Source organism: Chiloscyllium plagiosum, chromosome 42, assembly GCF_004010195.1.
Source record: "Chiloscyllium plagiosum isolate BGI_BamShark_2017 chromosome 42, ASM401019v2, whole genome shotgun sequence".
NCBI classification, from domain to species: Eukaryota; Metazoa; Chordata; class Chondrichthyes; order Orectolobiformes; family Hemiscylliidae; genus Chiloscyllium; species Chiloscyllium plagiosum.
In genome coordinates, this window is record NC_057751.1 from 10,382,179 (window position 1) to 10,403,769 (window position 21,591).

Consider the following 21,591-nt stretch of genomic DNA (forward strand, 5'->3'; position numbering starts at 1 on the left):
GTGGGAGTCGGTGGGTTTGTAAAAAATGTCAGTGTCAAGTCGGTCGTCATTAATGGAGATGGAGAGGTCCAGGCCTCTATCTCACGCTCACAATTTGGAGGCCTGTAGTACTGGCACAACATTGTTACCGCACCCTTCCTATTTCTAAGCTCTGCCCATGTTGCTTCACTGCTCGAGTCCTCCATAGTGCCCTCCTTCAGCACAGCTGCGATATTCTCTCTGACCAGTAATGCAACTCCTCTACCCCTTTTACCTCCCTCTCTATCCTGCCTGAAGCATCTATATCCTATGATATCTTGTTGCCAGTCTTGCCCTTCCGTCAACCAAGTCTCAGTAATAGCAATGACATCATACTCCCAGGTAGTAATCCAAGCACTAAATTCATTTGCCTTACCTACTACACTTCTTGCATTAAAACAAATGCACCCCAGACGACCAGTCCCTTTGCGTTTATCATCTGCTCTCTGCCTAGTCTTCCCCTTAGTTACGCTGACTTCATTATCTAGTTCCTTAAATGCTTCAGTTACTACCTCCTTATTGTCCACTAATCTCCTCATTTGGTTCCCATTCCCTACCACATTAAACCCTCCTAAATAGCGTTGGCAAAAGCACCCCTGAGGACATTGGTTCCAGTTCTGCCCAGGTGTAGACCATCCAATTTGTAATAGTCCCCCCTCCCCCAGAATTGGTCCCAATGTCCCGATACGAGGAGATAAGTTCAGTGGAGTTGGAGCTGGCGGAGATGATGGGTCCACCAGGGCAGTCAGGTTTGTGAATTTTGGGTAAGACGTAGAACTGGGTGGGGTGGGGTCTGGGACTGTGAGGTTGGAGGCTGTGGTTGGGAGATGCCCTGAAGTGATGAGCTTATGGATGGTTTGGGGATGGCAGGTGAGGTTGTGTTCGAGAGGGGATTAGGAGGAGGTGTCTGTGAGTTGGCGCCTGGCTTCAGTATGTAGAGGTCAGTGCGCCAAACTAACACCGTGCACCTCCGATAGTGAGGATGAGGTTGGAGAGGAGGGAGTGGAGGGCTGCACTTTGTGAACATGAGCGGTTGGAGTGAGTGAGAGGTGTGGGCAGGGTGAGACCGTCAATGTCATGGCAGCAGTTGGAAATAAGGTGGTCAAAGGCAGGTAACAGGCCAGCACGGGGTGTCCAAGTGGATGGAATGTGTTCGAGACAGGGGAAGGGGTCCTCAGAGGGTGAATGGGAGTCCCAATGGAAAATGTAACCGTGGAAGCAGAGGCGCGGAAGAAAAGTTCCATGTTGCAACACGTATGGAATTTGTTGTCCCGGAAGCATACTGGGATCAAGGTGAGACCTTTATTGGAGACTTTTTAATCTATGTTTGGCCCAAGGCTGCAAGGAAGTAAGTATACAGGTTATGGTATTGTAAGCGCCGATGGTTTGCAATATTATGGCTTTAAGAAGTCTATTTTGCCCTTCTATTTTAAAGCAAGGTGTTAAGACAGGGTTATGGAGATGTCTTTTAGAAACTCATAAAGTAAGAAGCTAATCAGGCATCAGAGGTTTTTTAAAGTTGGAAAAATAGAAGCAGCCTGAATGGGTGTGGTCAAGCTCTCAGAGAACCAGGAGTTTTAGTTTCTGAGCTTTTCAGTTGCAGTTGTTGTTGCTGGGTCTGTTGCTGCAGTACATCCCTCTCTGCTGCTCTTGCTGTTTTTCCTCCTGTGCTGCTGGAGTTGCATGTGAGACAATCTGCTTTCTGAATTTGTCTCTTGCCAAGGGTATGTTTATAGGATGTTACGATATTGGAATATTTACTGTTTAGTAGCTAACTAATGTATTAATCTGTTAAGTTTTCCAATAGAGTTACAGCGAAGCCTGTTCTTTTCTTTATTCTTTCTTTTGTTGTATTTTAACTGGAGTATATGAATAAATTTACTTAACATCAAGTAGTTTGACCAATCAGATTGCATCTGGAACGCAACACCTTACATTTACCTTTAAAATAAGAAAATGTTAGGGTGTAGCTGACCTGCTTAATATATTTTGGCAAAATTTGGTCTGGTCCAGAACCAATGTCAATTACCCCTTTCATCACTTCGCTGAGGAGTGAGAATTAGCTGATGGTGTGATAATTGGAGAAGTTGGATTTATCCTACTTTTTGTGGAAAGGACATGGTTGAGCAGGTTTTTACATGTCGAGAGCGTGGTGCTGGAAAAGCACAGCAGGTCAGGCAGCATCCAAGAAGCAGGCGAATCAACATTTCAGGCATCAGCCCTTCATCAAGAATGTCGATACTGTAGGCAGGCACTGAGGAAGGAGGTGTGGCTGTGGCAGTGAGTCTGCTTCATAACGTTGCTGAAGAGCTTCAGGGCAGAGGAGATGACGTGGGGAGGTGCAGTGAGAGAGAGAGAGAGAGAGAGAGAGACTCACTGACATCCTTGTAGAGAGAGGAAGAGAACTTTTTCAAGGTAAGCATCCTTGCAAGAAGCTTCGCACTGGGGTTAAAATAAGCTAGGAGAAAGTGAGGACTGCAGGTGCTGAAGATCAGAGTCGAGAGTGTGGTGCTGGAAAAGCACAGCAGGTCAGGCACCATCTGAGGAGCAGGAGAATCGACATTTCAAAACATCAATTGTCTTGCTGCTCGGATGCTGCCTGACCTGCTGTGCTTTTCCAGCACCACACTCTCGACTCTGATCTTCAGCACCTGCAGTCTCACTTTCTCCAGGTTTTCACATGCTTTGGGAATTGCCAGTGTAACAGCTGCACTGGAACAAATTGGCTATGGCCATGGCTAGGTCTGGAGCATAATTCATCAGTACTGCTGCTGGAATGTTGCCAGGGTCCATGGCCTTTCCAGTATTCAGTACCTTCAGTTATTCCTTGTGATCCAATGGAGTGAATCAAATTGGGCTAAAGGTTGGCTTCTGTGATGCTGGGAGCTCTGAAGGAAGTTGAGGTGGATCATCCATTCCACATTTCTGGATGAATATAGTTACCAGTGATTCAGCTTTGTCTCTTACATTGATGTACTTGACTTTCCTTTCAGTGGGAATGGTTTATTTCTGAATCCATCTCATCCTGTTTGTTGATTAATTGCTCAGCACAATCACATCGAGAGGTGATAGGATTGTAGAGTTTGATTTGACTTGTGGATTACGAGGATTACTAAACTCTGTCCATTGCATGGTGCTTCCACTATTTAAAGTGCATGTGGTTCTGTTTTGTAGCTTCACCTCAGTTGACCTCTTCTGCACTTCTTATTCAACCAAGGTTGATCCCCTGACTTGATGGTATTTACACAACACAGGAAATGCAATTGCTGTCATATAGGTCTAACCGAATCGCATCAATTGCAAGGCCACTTTAATCCCTCGTAATTTTTTTTAAGGCTGGGCGTGGCCTAACTGGCTGATCTTTGACAACAGCAACAGAAACAGAAATTGTTGGAAAAGCTCAGCAGGTCTGTCAGCATCTGTGCAGAGAAATCAGAGTTAACATTTTGGATCCTGGAGACCCTTCCTCAAAATTGATGGTAGTTTGGAAAATGCAGAAGATAGTCGGTGGTAAGGAGTAAACAATTGATGGGGATAGGATGTAAAGAGAGAGGAACAATTAAACAGAAAAAGGATAGTGATCTGGATAGGAGGGTGAATAGCTGTTAATGGAGACTATTAGTGGCTGAAAATAGGTCGTGTGTAATAGCAGTCTATGACATCACAAGGCCTAGGTGAGGGGGTGGGGGCTGGAACATAGTCAAATCCTAACATTATTGAACTCTGTATTGAGTCCTGAAGGCTGCAGGGTGCCCAAGTAGAAAATGAGGTATTATTTTTCCAGCTGATGCAGAGCTTTGCTGCACTGCAGCAAGCCTAAGACAAAGATATTATCAAGGGAACAAGGTGTTGAAGGGCAAGCAACTGGAAGCTCAGGGTCATTTTAGTGGGCAGAAAGTGTTTTGCAAAGTGGTTACCCAGCCTTTGCTTTGTTTCCCCAAAGTAGAGGAGACACATTGTGAGCAGTGAATTCATTTGCCAAGATTGTGTAAAGTGCAGGTAAAGCATTGTTTCACCTGGGAGATATGTTTGGGTGCTTGGATACTGAGGAGGGAGGAGATAAATGGGCAAGTGTTACACCTTTGGCCATTGTTGGGGTAGGTGCCATCGGCTGTGGGGGGATGTTGGAACTAAAGGAAGGGTAGAATAGGATGTCTTGGAGGGATTGGTCCCTGTGAAAGGCGGGCAAGAGAGGGGAGTGGAATATGTATCTGGTGATGGCATCTTGCTGGAGATGGCAGAAATGGCAGCTAATGATTTTCTGGATGTGGATGCTGTTGGGATGGTAGATAAGGACAGGGGAACCCTATCGCTGTTGCGGGAGGGAAGAGAGGGGGTGAGGGCTGAAATGTGGGAGATGGATCAGACCTGTTGCAGGCCCTATCAACAACAGTGCTGGGGAATTCTTGGTTGAGGAAGAAGGTGGACATTTCAAAGTTTCCCTTATCGAAGGTGGCATCATTGGAACATGTGCAATGGAGACAGATGAATTGGGAGAATGGAATAGCGTCTTTATAAGAGTCAGAGTGTGAGGATGTTTGATGCAGGTAACTGTGGGAGTTGGTGGGTTTATAGTAGATATAATTAGCCAGTCTGTTCCCAGAAACAGAAATGTTCAGAAAAGTAAAGGAGGAGTCAGAAATGGACCAGGTGAAAGCAAGGGCAGGGTGGCATTTGGAAGTGAAATTGATAAACCTTTCCAATTCTGGACAAAGAGGGAGACAGCACCGATGATATGATTGATAAATCAGAGAGAGAGTTGTGGCTGGGGTCCAGAATAGGATTGGAACAAGGAATGTTCCATGTACCCCACAAAGAGACAGGCAGAACTGGGGCCTATGCCACCCCTCTGACCTGAAGAAAATGAGAGGAGTTTAAAGGTAAGTTGTTTCGGGTGAGGATGAGCTTGGTCAGGTGGAGGAAGGTGGTGATGGATGAGGATGGTTCAGGCCTTTGTTCCAGGAAGAAGCAGAGAGCCCTGAGACCATCATGGTGGGGGATGGATGTGTAAAGAGGTTGCACATCCATGGTGAAGACGAGGCGGCTGGTGCCTGCAAACTGGAAATAGCGAAACTGGCATAAAGCGTCAGAGGAATCGCGGATGTAAGTGAGCAGGGACAGGACCAGGGGAGATGAGTTGTGAGGGGCAAAAGCAGGCAGAAACAATGGGTCTGTCCAGGCAGTCCTGATTGTGGATTTTGAGAAGGAGGTAGAAGCAAGCTGTGCGGATTTGGAATACTATCTGTTTGGAGGCAGTGGGGGGAGACCACCAGATGAAATTAGGTTTGTGACCATATTTGATACAATAGTATGATGGTCCATGATGAGGTCATGGTCCAGGGGGAGATAGGAGGAGGCATCTGAGAGCTGGTGCTCAGTCTCTATAATGTAGAGGTCAGTGTGACAACTACAACAGCACTACCCTTATCGGCAGACTTAATAACAAAGTAACAGTTGGATCTGAGCACACAGAGTGCAGTCAGTTTGGGGTAGATAGATTGGAATGGGTGAGGGGGTGCCAGTCTCCATTAACAGCTACTCACCCTCCTAGCTTTATCGTTACCCACTCCTTTGTTTGTTCAACTGTTCTTGTCTCTCTTCGGGTTCTATCTCCACCTATCATTATTCCTTACCCCGTCCCCCAACCCTATCTTCTGCATAAAAACCGACGTTTTCCGAGCTACCATTAGTTCTGAGGAAGAGTCACCGGATCTGAAAAAATTAAATCTGATTTCTCTGCACAGATGATGTTAGACCTGCTGAGCTTTTCCAGCAATTTCTGTTTTTGTTTCTGACTTAAAGCATCCGCAGTCCTTTCACTTTTTATTTGGTTTCACTTTGAGGCTAATTTCTGTCCTGACAAAGCCAGCGTAAAATTAGATGCTCTCCACTTCAATACCTTCAGTCTGAAGAACCCTCCCAACCCAGCCTTCTCTTCTAGCCCCACACTCCAAACCCACAAGGTTTGATAACCACCTCGCACTTTTGCAGGTGCTTATCGTCCTGTTGTTACAGATTTCCACCTCCCCCTACAACCTCTCAGCTCTGGAACCATTGGAGATTATGACTGTGACAGAAATGTTGCTTAAATATTTGGTGTGTCAGCTATCTCAGTTTTTGCATAAGGCCTCAGCCATTAGTGAGGAGGACTGTGCAGAATTGATAGAGTTGGATGTGTCATTGTCACTTCTGAAGCCTCACTCAATCTAGATGGACTGCCCAGTTCTGCTCAGTTTTATTCATTTATGACTTTTCTGTAATGGTTTGGTACAGCTGAGAGATTTGCTGGGCTATTTCAGATGTATGTCTGGTAACACATCTCAGCTCGATGAAGAAATGATAGCATGTTTCCTTCTCGAAAGGTAATTTGTGTATCAGAATGACCTTTATTACAATCCAATACAGTTTCACGGTCACCGTTAATTCTGAATTCATCATTAATTGAGGAACAGTTTCACCTCCTGCTGTGTTGGAATTTGAGTCCATGTTCTCAGGACATGAGCCTTAGTTTCTGGAATACTAGTCTCACCGCAATGTCACTGTCCCCTTCTCTTTGGATCTATTAGTGGAGTTATTTATAAAAGGGAGGGATTTGATTTCTCGAGCAAGTTTTGCTCACTGCTTATTTATCACAAAGACAATGTGCAAATATACACAAACAACTCGACATTAAGAAGTCTAAGGGAGTGCAAGTGCCAATTTCATAGCTAACAGGATTGTAAAAGGCAGTACAGTCATGGACATATTCTCAATTGTAGGCCTCAGAATGCCTTTAAAGCTAATTGATGTCCTGTTTTTAATTAAACAATTTCACCAAATGAGCTCACACTTTTATTAAAGTGCACAGGAGAACATTACAAATATATGTAATCAAAAGCACTGGAGCTGAAATGTGGTCTTCAGTTTGCAGCAAACTTGGCTGTCACTGCCCTGGATTATATAGTAATCCCACTTGATGTTATTACTGGACAACTCAGATCCCTGCCTGAAGACTGGCTTGATGCATCATATTGGTCTTTTTATGGTTTTCATGAGGTGTCTTACAATGATACATAAACACACAATATTGCAGATTTGATTTTAACAACAAAGCATGTTTGTTGTGCAAAGAAATTAAGATAAAATAGAATAAATTATTTACATAACCTGCAAATTTAAAGATTTTGAATACATAAACAACAATCCCATTATTCTTAACAGCACTCATTTACAATGTTCAGACTTAAGAGAGAATTTCTTTCTCTGTCACACTGAGGGTTTGACCTAGTTGTGGTATCAATCCTCAATCTTGAAGGCTTCTTCCAGAAACCTTCATAAAATTGAGCTTAGACTTTGTCAACTCCAAATTATTCCTTCTGGGTTCTAACTAAAAGCTGCTGGTCTGAACCAAACTGCTGATACTTCAGGAACCCATTTCCTAACAGTTCTAAACCATCTCCTTTATTCAGAGTAACTGTTTATACATCCAGCTTCAGCCAAGACTTCCGCAAATTGGCCAACTCAAAAAGGCTTCCTTCAAGCTATGGGTGTTCTTGCCTAATCATAACAAAACATTCTGACCTTCAAAACTAAATGCCAAATACCCAACAATTTATTTTGTTTTCTGGTGAAAAAGTCTCCGAAACTTGTGTTTTGAAGTGCAGGTTCACGTACATAATGTTCAATGTTATTTGTTGTCAGTTCGGTTTTCTGTTTTTTGATTTAGTAAGCAGTGGGGTTTCTGTGTGTCTGAAGTAACTATTTAATTTGAAAGTCACATGGTGATTTATTTTAAAAACGTCTTTTAGAGTCATAGAAATGTACAGCATGGTCCAACCCGCCCATGCCGACCAGGTATCCCAACCCAGTCTAGTCCCACCAACCCGGTCCATGTCCCTCCAAACCCTTCCTATTCATATACCCATTCAAATGCCTGTTAAATGTTGCAATTGTACCAGCCTCCACCACTTCCTCCGGCAGCTCATTCCACACACGTACCACCCTCTGTGTGAAAAAGTTGCCCCTTATGTCTCTTTTATATCTTTCCCCTCTCACCCTAAATCTATATCCTCTAGTTCTGGACTCCCCCAGCCCAAGGAAAAGACTTTATCTATTATTCTATCCATGCCCCTCATAATTTTGTAAACCTCTGTAAGGTCACCCCTCAGCCTTCGACACTCCAGGGAAAACAGCCCCAGCCTGTTCAGCCTCTCCCGATAACTCAAATTCTCCAACCCTGGCAACATCCTTGTAAATCTTTTCTGAACCCGTTCAGGTTTCACAACATCTTTCTTATAAGGAGGAGACCAGAATTGCACGCAATATTTTCAACAGTGGCCTAACCAATGTCCTGTAGAGCTGCAATAGATCCTCCCAACTCCTGCATTTAATACTCTGACCAATAAAAGAAAGCATACCAAACGCCTTCTTCACTATCCTATCCACCTGCGACTCCACTTTCAAGGAGCTATGAACCTGCACTCCAAGGTGTCTTTGTGCAACAACGCTCCCTAGGACCTTACCATTAAGTGTATAAGTCCTGCTAAGATTTGCTTTGAAGGCAGTCTTTAGAGTAAGTAGGTTTTTTGCAGTGCTCATGGAAATTTGGTTATTTAGATTGTTTTGTGATGTTGCATGGTAAATAATGGGGCCTCAGAGGTTTATGAGAGAGTTCTGGAATTTGGAGTTTGTCAGCTGAAGGAAAACATCCAAAGCAGCCTGGTAGCTCAGTGGTTAGCATTGCTGCCTTATAGTGCTACAGACCTGGGTTCAATCCCAGACTCAGGTGACTGTCTGTGTGGAATTTGCACATTCTCCCTGTGTCTGTGTGGGTTTCCTCTAGGTGCTCTCATTTTTTCCAGCCATCCAAAAGAAGTGCAGGTTAAATGGATTGGTCATGCTAAATTGCCCATAGCATCCAAGGATGTATAAATTAGCCAAAGTTACAGGGATATGGGTCTGAGTCTCGGTGGAATACTCTTCAGAGAGTTGATGTGGACTTGGGTTGAATGGCCTGCTTCCACTGTGTAGGGACTTTATTCTATAAAAGCTGAGAGAGACAGAGGGTTTTAGTTTCATTTATGACTTTAGGTGATCAGGTGTGAAATCCTTGGAAAAAATGGCGATGTAGATCAGTTTTCCTGAGAACGGTAGTGTACACAGTGAACTAGGCCACCTTAGAGTGAGGAGTTAGTGTTAGTGCCAGACTCAAACCAGATGTCTTGGAATAATACATTGAAGAGGTTATGTCAATCTGAGTGCATTGAAGCTCAGGTGCGTGAAGGCTCCAACAAGAAGCTATATGCAATTTAAACTATAAGTTGAAGGGTGGTCAGTGCCTCAGTGTTGGCCCGGTCAAGGTTGCTGGTGTTGGTGCATCTTTCTTACCATTGGATTCTCAGGAGAAAGTGAGGGCTGCAGATGCTGGAGATCAGAGCTAAAAAATGTGTTGCTGGAAAAGCGCAGCAGGTCAGGCAGCATCAAAGGAGCAGGAGAATCAACGTTTTGGGCATAAGCCCTTCTTCTGGCCTGAAGAAGGGCTTATGCCTGAAACGCCGATTCTCCTGCTCCTTTGATGCTGCCTGACCTGCTGCGCTTTTCCAGCAACACATTTTTCAGATCGGATTCTCAGGATCTTGCACAGGCAGCGTTACTGGTACTACTGTGGGAGGTGTCTGCTGCAGATAGTCCACGTCTCAGAACCATATAGGAGGTGGGAATCAAGACCTTGGTCTCTGATCTGATGTTGTTATTCTTGAACACACTCTTCAGGTGGCCAAAGGCTGCACGAACATACTGGAGGCAGTGCTGGATCTCTTCATTAATAGCTGCTTTGGCTGACAGGACAGTCCTGAGGTATTGAAAATGGTCAACCTTTTCAAAGGCCTTGATGATCAGGGGTTCGCTGCACCATGCTGGGCCAGGTTTGTGGAGGACCTTTGGTTTGCAGATGCTGAGAGTGAGGCACATGCTCTAATTTGCCTCCATAAAGATGCTGATGGTCTGGAGTCCATCCTCTGAGATACAGAAGCTTCTGTTTACTGCCGTTCAATGCTACTGGTTGGTCTGACTTTGGTTTTGGCTTGAAGGTGGTGGCAGTTAAATAATTTCCCACTGGTTCTGTAAGTTTGCTCTACTCCAGTAGGGAGCTTGGCAGCAGTGAGGTTAAGTGTTGATTGGTTACAATAGGCTGGGCACATTGTCCATATGACTGACATGAAGCTTTCCAAGCAGGTGCTCTTCTCCCAGCTCTGAAACAGCAGATGAGCCCCAGATGGACAGAGGAAGGGCTTCAGTGATACCCTCAAGGCCTCAGTGGCAAATTGTAGGCATTTCCACAAATACTTGGGATTCACTGGCCCAAGACCATCCAAAGTGGAGGAGGAGCATCCAGGAAAGTGTGGAGTACCTCAATACTTGCCATTGGGAAAAAGTGGAAGCTAGATGAAAACAGGGAAAAGGAGTGTGTGGTACACCAAAGCCTCCCCATCTCTCCTCGTGATCACCTTCTGCCATAAGTGAAACCTAGTCTGCAAAAACCGCATTGGTCAGCGCAGCCACCTATGTACACACCATGAGAGTGGAAGAGAATCATCCTCAAGTGTGAGGGGCCACCAGTGAATCAATAATGAAGTTGAAATCACAAATGATTGAACTGACCAAGGTGTTAGATGCATGGACTCTGGTGTGAGTATTATACGAGTCATGTTTGGGTATGACACAAATGCTTTTGTTTCTTTTTAGTTTATAAAGGATGTTTTGTCCTTAGTGGGAATGTACTTGTACTGTATCTTTAAGACATTTAATTTGTATTACAAGTGTAGTGATTGAAATGAGGTCAGCCAGCTTGACCTCCAAGAATCTGAATTCCCTTTTGAGGCAGTTAATCTGGATCAATCAGGGAGCCCTGGCTGACAGAGAAAAAAGTGGCAGCTGAGGGATATTGACACTGAGAGTTGACTCAGAATGAGGCAGTACTAAAGTCAAGGACAGTTAATAAAGGATGACTTGATTGAAGGGATACCGACCTCTGTGGAATTACTTCGTCCTTGATTAATCTATTAGTGCCTTGGTAATGAATCCATCCACCTCTGACAAAAAAAAAGGTAAAGAATCTATATTCACTTTTGAGGAAAGGAATCTAAAACACTCAGCACCCTCTGAGAGGAAGAATGTTCCTTGTCTGTGAGTTAAATGGATGTCCTCTGATTTTTAAACTATGACCTCGAATTCTAGATTCTCCCCCGAGAGGAAACATCCTTTCACTATCCACCAAATCTCCTTGGGATCTTCTGTGTTTCAATTCAGTCATCTTTGATTTTCCTACACTCCGAGTATACAGGCATAGCCTGTGTAGCCCTTCCTTTTAACGCAACCCACTCATTCTAGATATTAATCCACTAAACCTTTCCTGAACTGCTTCCAGCATAGTAACATCCTTTAAGTATGGTGACCTACGTACAAGTGAATCTACACAGTACTTCAGACATGTCTTGCCAATGCTCTGTATAACTAAAGCATAACCTCCCTCTTGTGTTTAATTCCCTTTAGAATAAACCATAACATTCGTTTTCCTGATTACTCACTGTACCTACATTCAACCTTGTGCAATTCATGGGCTAGGACACCTATATCTCTCTGCATCTCAGAGCACTGCACCCTCTCACAATTTATATAATGTCCTTTCTTTTTCCTTATTCTTCCTGCGAAAATGGACAGTTGCACACTTTGCTGCATTTGCTAGATCTTTGCCCACTCAAATGAGCTATTTGTATCCATTTGTGGCCTTCTTAGGTTTTCTTCACAATTCACTTTCCTACCTAACTTTATCAGCAAATTTATCTGCTGTACATTTGGTCTGTTCATCTAAATCATTGCAATTTATAAAAAATAGTTGAGGCCTCAGCAGTGATCCCTGTAGCACACACTTGGTGACATCCTGCCATCCTGAAAAAGACCCATCTTTTCCTATTGTCTGCTTCCTGTTTGCAAGTCAAACTTCCATCTATGTTACCACTAACACCATAAGCTTTTATTTTCTGAATAAACTTTGATTTAGCACCTTATTTACTGCCTTCTGGAAATCTAAACACAATGAAAACACTGGGTTTCCTTTATTTGCAGCAGATCTTAACTTATTGAAATAACTCCTATAAACAAGTTAAACATGACTTCCCTTTGACTAAACCAGGTTGGCTGTGCCTGATTATCTTGAACTTATGCAAGTGGTATGTTGTAATGCCTTGAAGAATATGTACTAACATTTTCTGAAAGGATACAAAAGCAAGCAACTTATGATCACCACACTGTAATATAGTCAGCACACTGCAGCACGTGATTCCTGTAAAGAGGATGCAGAGGAAATTCAATCAGATAGTGACTGAGCTATGAAGATAGACTAAATAGGCTGGGCTTGTTTTCTTTGATTACTGAGTGAGGCATCTGATTGAGGTGTACAAAACTCTTAGGACCATTAACAGGGTCGAGGAGAAACATTTCTCTTTAGTAGAGGGATCCTTAACTAGGGCACAGTCTGAAAGTAAGGAGGAAGAATGTTTCGAGGGGAATAATTTAATCCACAGGGTTGCGAGTATCTGGAACTCATTGCCTGAAAGGGTGTTAGAGCTGCTTTTGGACAAATGGCTTGTTTTTGTTCTGTAAATTCAGTGTAATTATGTTTGATGGAAAATACTTCCTGTGTTGCAGAATTTCAGTTCGAGCTGATGGGACATGAATGTTCCGTGTGCAACAGAAGTCAACATTTTAGAGGAAATGATTTTGTTTCCTTTGGATTTTTTTGAGAGCTTGAGCTAAAAGAAGGGGAAATGAAGGCAAAAATAAGGCGTATATCTTTGCTTCAGTGAAAATAATTGACCTTTATTTCCAGTAGGCATTTCCTTAATATCTTATCAGCTGCAGAATGACATACACAAAACTCGTCAACACTTCATTATTGAAGACTGGCAACTTGCTTTCCTTTTGATTTTTGATCACTCATTCTTAGTCTTTACAATTGAAAGTGTGATAAACATCTGTGCTGTATAATAGGTAGCTGTAATAATTCCAGCATTATACATGGGAAAGCAATACATGCTGACAGCATAAGTGAAATCAGATACTATAAAAAGTATTCCTCCAATTGTGGCAAACAATTTGATCCAGGACCAGTTCGGACTGAAAAGTGTGCCAGCACTAGCACGCCAGGCCATAGTTCCAATTAATAAGATGTAGATGTAGGCTGCCCACTGGAAGGGCTTTTGGTCCCAGACGCATCTTTTTAGGAACAGCATATATATGGTGCCAACAGCCACGAGGAAAATACCTGCTAACAGGTTTAGAGGTTTTATGCCAAACATCCAGATGTAGAAAATGTGCACAAGTCCAAACATGGATTCTCCTGAAAGAAAAAAAAACTTCCTCTAAACTAAATCATTACATTCTCATTATCTTCTTAATGTGTTCTATTGATGCTTTCACATACCATCTTTCTCTGATGCACACATTTTTAACCTGTGACTGCCAGACGGATAAAGTTGACTTAAAACTTTGTATTTTCCATTTGATTATTTTGGCCCTTCCCTGAAGCAGATTTTTTTTTTTAAACCTCTCTGCGGCACAGCAAGTTTGTTATTCCTCATCTGGTCAGAACAGTAATACTATCTGATGAAATCTTTGTCGGAATTATTTTCATTTAACCTATATTTTCTAATCAACCTGTTCAGCAATGTTGTTACTCACCTCTAGAGCAGACTTGAACTCCGGCCTTCTGGTCCAGGGATAGGGACACTACCACTGAGCCACAAGAGGGCCATGTCAGTTGACATCCTCACAAATTATACATTCCACCTGCTTCACCGGGATAGTAATGTGGATTGGGAAAATGCACTAATTTTCCTTTCTTTGAGCCAGTGAACACGGAGGCCGTTTATTATAACCAAACTGTTTTCTTGACCAAATAAGCCAGCTCAGCAAAAACTAGGATTCAAACCTCAAGCCATCTAATTTTGAAAACTTAGTGCTTAGCTGGCTGATGTCTTTATGTCATACAGTCATCAAGGTCTGCAGCACAGAAAAAAAATACCTTTTGGCTCATTGGATTTGAACTGTTCAAAAAAACAAGCATCTCAGTATTCCAATTCTATTTGCCAACATTAGGCCCAGAGTCTTGGACACCTTGCTTCACAAGTGCACACCAAAATATTGTTCAAATGTTATGAGGGTTTTTGCCTCTACCACCCATATAGGCAGTGTGTGTCAGACTTTCACCACCCTCTGGTTGAAAAAAATTGTTTCCTCACTTCCTATCTAAACGTGCTGCCCTTTATCTTAAATTTATGCCTCTGGTTATTGATCCCTCCACCAAAGGCAAAGGTTCCTTCCTCTCTACCCTTTCTATTGCCCCTCACAACATTATACAACTCAATCACATCCCTCTCAGTCTCCTCTGCTTGAAGGAAAACAATTCCAGCCTTCCCAATCTCTCTTGATTGCTCAAGCTCTTCAGCCCAGGGAACATCTTGATAAATCTACTCTGAACCTTCCCCAGTGCAGTCAATCTGTTCCGTCATGTGGATTTCAGAATTGCACTAATTACTCTAGCTGTGGCCTAACCAATATTTTGTATGGGTCAAGCATTACCTCCATCATCTTAAACTCTCTGCCTCTGCTAATAAAGTGTAATAATACCTTATGATTTCTTAACTATTTTATCCACCTGTCGGGAAACCTTCAGGGACCAGTGGACATACACATACCAAGGTCTCTCTGATCCTCATTGCTTCTCAAGGTCCTACCATTCATATGCATTCTCTTGCCTTATTTGTCCTGCCCATGTGCATCCCTTCACATTTATTCAGATTGAATACCATTTGCCACTGGTCAACCATCCCATAATATAGTTCACAGGCGCATAAGAGGATCAAATTTGTCACTTGCCAGTGAAAAGCTTGAGAAGCTTAGCTGATTATCTGTCTTCAGGCAAATGTGAACTAAGGCCATTCTGATTACAAACAAACACTGTCTGACCCATTTCTTGGATTTTCTCCTAATATTAGAGATAGAGGTCAGATTCAGGGAGTGATTTCAAGTGTGAACTTCCGGTGGATATTCCACAGATTGGTACAGACAGCTGAAGGCATGGCACGGTTGTGGACCAGTGAAAACGGAGATTGCAGAAGGTGCCAAAATTAGAATGTTGCAGAAATTTGAAAGAGTTGTAGGGCTGGAGAAAGTTTTCTTGGGAACAAACACGTCATGTTAATAAAGATAAAAGGAGTGAGCAATGGTGATGGCCGAGTGGGATTTGGTGTGAGTTTAAATACAGTCAGAGTTTTGGGGCAGCTCAAGTTTTTGCAAGTTGTTAAGTTGGAGGCCAATCAGAAGAGTAGTGGAACAATCAATCTGAAGATAACAGTAACATGGATAAGCATTTACAATATAGAGAGCCAGAGGCATGTGTAGAAGCGCACAATGTTACTAAGATGGAAATAAGAGATTTTCATGAAGGAAAAGACATGGCATTGGAATCCCACTTTAAGAGTCAAATATGAACCAACTGTATGAAAAGAATCTGTCAGTCTCAGATTGTCATCAGGGAGCAAGGTACAGTTCGTAGCTAGGACATAGAGTTTGCAGCAATGACTGAAAACAGTAGCTTTTTTCTTTGCAATATTTAAGTCCACAGTTCATTTTGTGGTGTGATGTTTATTTTCCTCTGGCTTAGTTTTAAATTGTAAAATTGCAATCTTTTGACCACTTTCATTGTTTCAAATTTTAGATCAAAATTGGTCACACCTCAATTGTTTCCCCATGGGTAATAACAATCATATCTACTCAGTCCCATAACATCATAAATTTTTGAAGCAATATCATGGAAGTCAGATGGAAACAAAACCCTTCCCTCCAGTTCTCCACTCCATGTATGTCCCTCAAAACCTTTTATATCTCTCCCAGAGGTTTCACTGAAATATGTCAGTAAATACTGTTTAACATTTACACTATCTCTAGAAACTGCAAATCTTTAACCTATTTTCCAGCACTTACCATAGCAATGATATAGCTGTGGAGAAGTGGTCCGGAAGATATCTCCTGCTGCTGAAAATAGGAGGCCTGCAAGGAGCTTTTGAGCTTTGGGATGTGTGTACATGTTTATTTCATGAGTCAAAATGTATGTACACAGAAACAAAATGGGCAAGCATTTGAAAAAGGCCTTCACCCACAAGGGACAGGAAGACTGTGGTGCCAATACAAAGTAAATACAGACACTCAGCAGGAAGGGTACAAATCTGCACAGCTCCTTCAGGAAGAAAACAAATAACAGCTTATTAGACTTTTAAAAAAGCAGCATTATTTCTCAGGTGATTTCTGATATTTTGTCTCAAGTGAATCGAATTGCATAATTGGAGTGGTGTTTCAATTTTGGGCGAATTCTACAAAAGTTAAGAATCACAGAGTATTGTTCATAGTTCTGTTCTTCCAAAAATGTTCAGATTTTTGAACCGTCCGATTATCTCTGTTTTACACGGTGCAGTTTCTTCTTACTGGGGTACAGTTCCACTTGTGCCAGCAGCTCTCCAACGTCCTAACTAAGAGACGATTTCTTAATGTACAAGTTAAAACAACAAATGTAATTCAGCTCTAGTTTACAGTCACACCTTATCCTGTCCACTTCAACTTCTCACGTTTTTTAAAAATAATTTTCCATCATGGGTATCTGATGCCAAATGTAGATTGCAAACTGATGTCCAGACCAAGATTAATAATCTGTTCCTTTGCTAACTGTGGCTCACAGCGATAGACAACTATTTAGTCCATCAGACTGGAGTTCATTGTCTTAAAACTCAAAGAGGAGGTCTGCTTCATTGAACTAATGAATTTTGCTGATGTGTTTTGCCACATTGTGGGAGAATACATACTTGCACTACAATATCTCCTGTGGAAGGTCAAACAAACAAAATTTAGCCTTGGAAGGAAGTTATGTGGTTTTCCAGCAGAACAACAATTAGCAGTAGAGGCTGGGTCATGCTCAGGAACCCGTGAATGTTGATTACAGAATAGGTCTAAGTAAACATAGGAAAATCTACAGAGCGGCAAAGACCTGAGTTCACCCGGCCTGGCCCACAAAGCTGGAACGTGTTGTGCCTCACCATAATGTACACTTGCCAACCAACTCAAGTCATACATCCTCCAGGAGGAGGATAAATAAGATTTTAGAAAAATGCAAATCAAGTGCAGTGGAAAAAAAAAATTGGGAATTGTCTCTCACACTCCTTCAGCTCACCCAAACCAGTCCAGGATACCGGCCTGACCACATTCACTCAGTACTAACTTTTTTTACGCACGGTGATTCCCAGCCTAGCCAGAAACAGATGAAGGGATTATTTTCAGTCAGCAAATCCGTCACTATAGTTCATAAGTCGAATACTAGTCTTCATTTTTCGAAGCATGGGGAAAGTGAGTCAGGGTTCTTGCTGTTGCTTGCCATGCAACGCGTGCGCCTTCACAGAGCACAATTGTATTTGAAATGATTGTTCAGAGTCATCGCAGTCCAGGCACTGACACCCTGGCTCGATCGACAAGGAAAATGTTTATTTCGTAGAACATAAAAGAATTCATTCTTTCAGAAGGAGCGTGGAAAGTGACAGAATAAAGTGAATACCATTCCGAAAGAAGGCAGAAAAGCTCTTCTAATCCTGACAGGGAGGTTACATGGGTGGAACCGACATCCCGCAGACGCATGTTTTAAATAAATTCCTTACTTGAAATGCGACTGTATTCCATTTCAAAGTCATTGCTGTTTGATCGCTCCCAACCGGATCAGTCACTCACAACATGGCAAAGGAACACCACAAACTTCAGTTTGTCCACACCCCATTAGTTTCTCTGCTCTGCCTTCCGAGTTGTTTGATGTGAAGTCCAGGCAAGAAGCCGGACTTTATCAGAACTGACTTCTGTACAAACCTGCCTGCTGCGGGCTGCAGACAAGCTTTTACTTGTACGATAATCCACCCTCCTTTAGTGGGAGGACACGAAAGAATCAAAGAGGGGATTGGTCCTTGCAAATTGGCTGCTTCCGCAAAAATGCAGAACACGTTATGACAATTCGGGAGGACCACAAAATTGTCAGGAACGATAGCAAAATGTAATTTGTAAAGGGTGATATCTGACATTAACAAATTGATTAGAGACAAAACAAACTGCAGATGCTGGAATCTAAAGTAGACAGGCAGGAGGCTGGAAGAACACAGCAAGCCAGGCAACATCAGGAGGTGGAGAAATCAACATTTCAGGTGTAACCCTCCTTCAGGACTTGGGGGTGGGTGTAGCGGGAGGTGCAGATAATAAAGGAGGTGGTGGAGAAAGGTCGTGAAGTAGGGATAGGTACGCTATGCCTGTCTTCACCTATCCCCACTTCACTACCCTGCCCCTGCCACCCCCTTTATCTGCAGCTCCCCTGACACCCACCCCCAGTCCTGAAGGAGGGTTACATCTGAAATGTTGACTTCTCCGCCTCCTGATGTTGCCTGGCTTGCTGTGTTCTTCCAGCCTCCTGTCTGTCTAATCAGCAAATTGGTGTCCAGTGCTGAAATGCCAGTTATTGACCCCATATTTCTGAGAAACAATTTGTGAATAGTGTGAACAGGACTCAAGAAACAATAAAATCCCCAAATGTGATTCCCCGTTCAGTCATAGAGTCATACAGCATGGAAACAGACCCTTTGGCCCAACTCATCCATGCCGACTGGGGATCCTAAACTGAATTACAAGAGAAAAGCAAAGAAATTTATTGTACAAAACAGTGAAAAATTTTATAAGTCACCCCACTACTCGTCCCATTTGCCTGCATTTGACCCATGTCCCTCTTAATTTTGTTTTTCTTTACATCATCAAAAGTCTTCCTTTTCTTAACTATGGCCCCAGAAAAGTCTTGAAAAAACATTATCCTCGAACTTTTATAAACCAGAGCATGTGCATCTCTTCCCAGTCTTCTGGATGTTTCTATTATTAACTGTTTTTCTTTATAGTGCTGCAGTCGCACTATAAAGTGGGGTGGGGCGCTGATCTGACCTGGACCTGCGCATCGTGATCCGGTGGGCCCGCTCCGTACTCACCCGGCCTAACTCGATCTCCAACCCCAGCAACTCCAGGAGCCACCTCTCAAGAAATTCAGCAATGTTTTCGCCCTCCTCACGCTCCAGAAGATCCATGACACGTACATTTTCTCTCCGATCTTGGTTGACCTATGTGCCTCTAAACCTTTCCTATTCACGCACGTATCCAAATGTTGGAATTGTACTTGTCTCTGCACTTCCTCTGGCAGCTCATTCCCTATGTGGCAAAGTTGCCACTCAAGTCTCTCTTAAATTTGTCCCCTATCACCTTAAATCTATGCCTTTGAGTTTTTGACACCTCTACCCTTGGAAAAGACTTGAACTGACATTTCGTACTGAAGCTGTACAAGGTGCTGGTGAGGACATCTCTTTATTTTAGGAAAGATATTATTTCATTGGAGGCAGTTCAGAGAAGGTTCACTAGGTTAATCCCAGGGGTGGAGGAATTGTCTGATGAGCAAATGCTAAACAGTTTGAGACTGTACTTACTGGACTTTAAATGAATGAGAGGTGATCTCATTCAATTAAAGAGGATTCTTGTGGGGCTTGATGGGGTAAATGCTGAGAGGATGTTTCCCTCATGGGAGAGTGTCAGAGGGCATCGTCTCAGAATAACTAAATGAATCAAGGCTGAGATGAGGAGGAATTCCTTGCCACAGAGAACTGTGGGGACAGAGTCCTTGTAGATTTTTGATCAGTCGGGGAATCAAAGATTTCAGGGAAAGGACAGCAAAGTGGACATGGGAATGTTAAGGAATAAGAAGAGAATAGAAGGATACAGTTCCTTTAAGTGAAGGCAGTTTAAGTCAGGAAGGGCAAAATGTGCAGGCTTGGAGGGTTGAAGTGCCTGTTCATATGCTTTATCGTTCTTTGGAAGAACATCCATTATCCTGTTGAATAGTGGAGCAGGTGACGTGCTGAACAACCTACTCCTGTTCTTACTTCTTATGGTTTGATGGTTTTCCCAAGGAAGATCAGAAGTGCAGCACTGGAGCAAGAACTGTCCAACTGCAGGTGCCAGGCATCAGGTTGTTGAAAATAAATCAACCAAAATAATACTGCAATTTCACCTGAGATGAGAGCACTCACTTCCATTTTCAAAAATGGCTGCAGTTTGGACAGCTGGATTCTGGTTCATTCACTGGTGTGATTTCAATATATTTTGATATCATTTATTTTGAACTTGTGAAATATGGGTTAAGGGTTAACTTGTAAATAGTTATGAAGCCATACTAAATTTGTTTGAAATACACTGCTGTAAGAGAGAAAGAAATACTGCTAGTCGGGTGATGTTGTTTGTTTTCTTCGGAGCAGTTAGATTTTACCAGAAAAAAAAACTTTAAATAGTGGAGTACATTGTTTTTGGAATGGAGTTGTTTTTGGCTGAAGTGAGACAGCCAACCTTAAATTGGATATGTCAGTCTTGACTGTCGCTGATATGTAAATCAGTTGTTTGAAAAGAAGGGAGATAGTTTAGAATTGTTAAGAAATAGATTACCTCTATGCAAAGTGTTTAGTTTTAAAGTTCCAAACAAGAAGTGCTTGACTAAAACCTGAAGGGGTTATTTAAAACTGACAAAGTCTCAGCTTGATTCTGTGAAGAAGCGAGGATAAGGTGATAGGATTCTTAAGACACGGAATTGAAGCCGCAACAAAGTCAAACCCTACATTTGATTGAGATGGGAGTTCTGTCTGATGTTTGAGGAGTGTAAAGGGGTGCTGTTTGCCTCAATGAGAATATAGTTTTCTGTGTGTTTCAAGATCTTTACCTTTGTGTTGTATAAATAGTTTGGTTTATTCACGTTTGTCTTCATTTCTTTTGTGTAACAAGCTTCTGTTTTATTGCTAAAAACAATTCTGTATTGTTTCATGCTTGCATTTCAGTGGAAGATCATCTCATTAAAACCAAAAACAAAACAAAACAAAAAATTAACTTTCAAGCCAGATTTTGGTCTGAGAACCAACCTATCAAGTAATAACATTGGTTGGGATCATGACTCTTTGTATTTTTGCTCCATATCGACCCAGGGCCCAGGACAATGTGTTTAGGTCATCAGATTGGGGCAGGAGACGAGGGATCTAGGCAGGAGCACCACTGGGGACCATGATTTCTGTCTCTGCCCTGCCTGGACCTCTTCCTACTCACCTTCACCTCATCCAATCAAAATATCATTCTATTTGCTTCCTTCATTATGTACTCATTGAACGTCCCCCCAAATGCACCTGTACTAGTTTCTTCAACTCCGTCTTTTGTTGTCAAATTCCCTTTCAAAGTATTCTGTATAAAAAGGTGTTACGATGCGGCAGTGAAACCTTCTGCTAATTAAACCAAACACCCAGAAAAGATCACCTTGCCTCATAATCTGTTAAAGTATGAGTGATAGAGAACTCCCAAATTCCACTATTTAAAGAAAAAATATCAATTTATTCTTTAACTCTAAAAGTGAACATTAAACAACAACTATTTACAACTCTGAGCCTCCTT

At 42.4% G+C, this 21,591-nt stretch overlaps 2 protein-coding genes across 2 annotated transcripts in view; one reads left to right on the forward strand and one right to left on the reverse strand.

Annotated features, from left to right (window-relative positions):
• polm (polymerase (DNA directed), mu) overlaps nt 1-21,591 on the forward strand; it is a 267,218-nt gene that overhangs the window by 45,989 nt on the left and 199,638 nt on the right. The gene's annotated exons all lie outside the window — the stretch shown is intronic.
• Nucleotides 12,853-18,009, reverse strand: LOC122543113 (lysoplasmalogenase-like protein TMEM86A). The gene is made up of 3 exons (XM_043681389.1): nt 17,754-18,009; nt 16,039-16,291; nt 12,853-13,393 (listed from the first exon to the last, which is right to left on the reverse strand). Exons 1-3 carry the CDS (start codon nt 17,784-17,786, stop codon nt 12,987-12,989), a joined length of 693 nt encoding a protein of 230 aa, XP_043537324.1. The 5' UTR covers nt 17,787-18,009; the 3' UTR covers nt 12,853-12,986.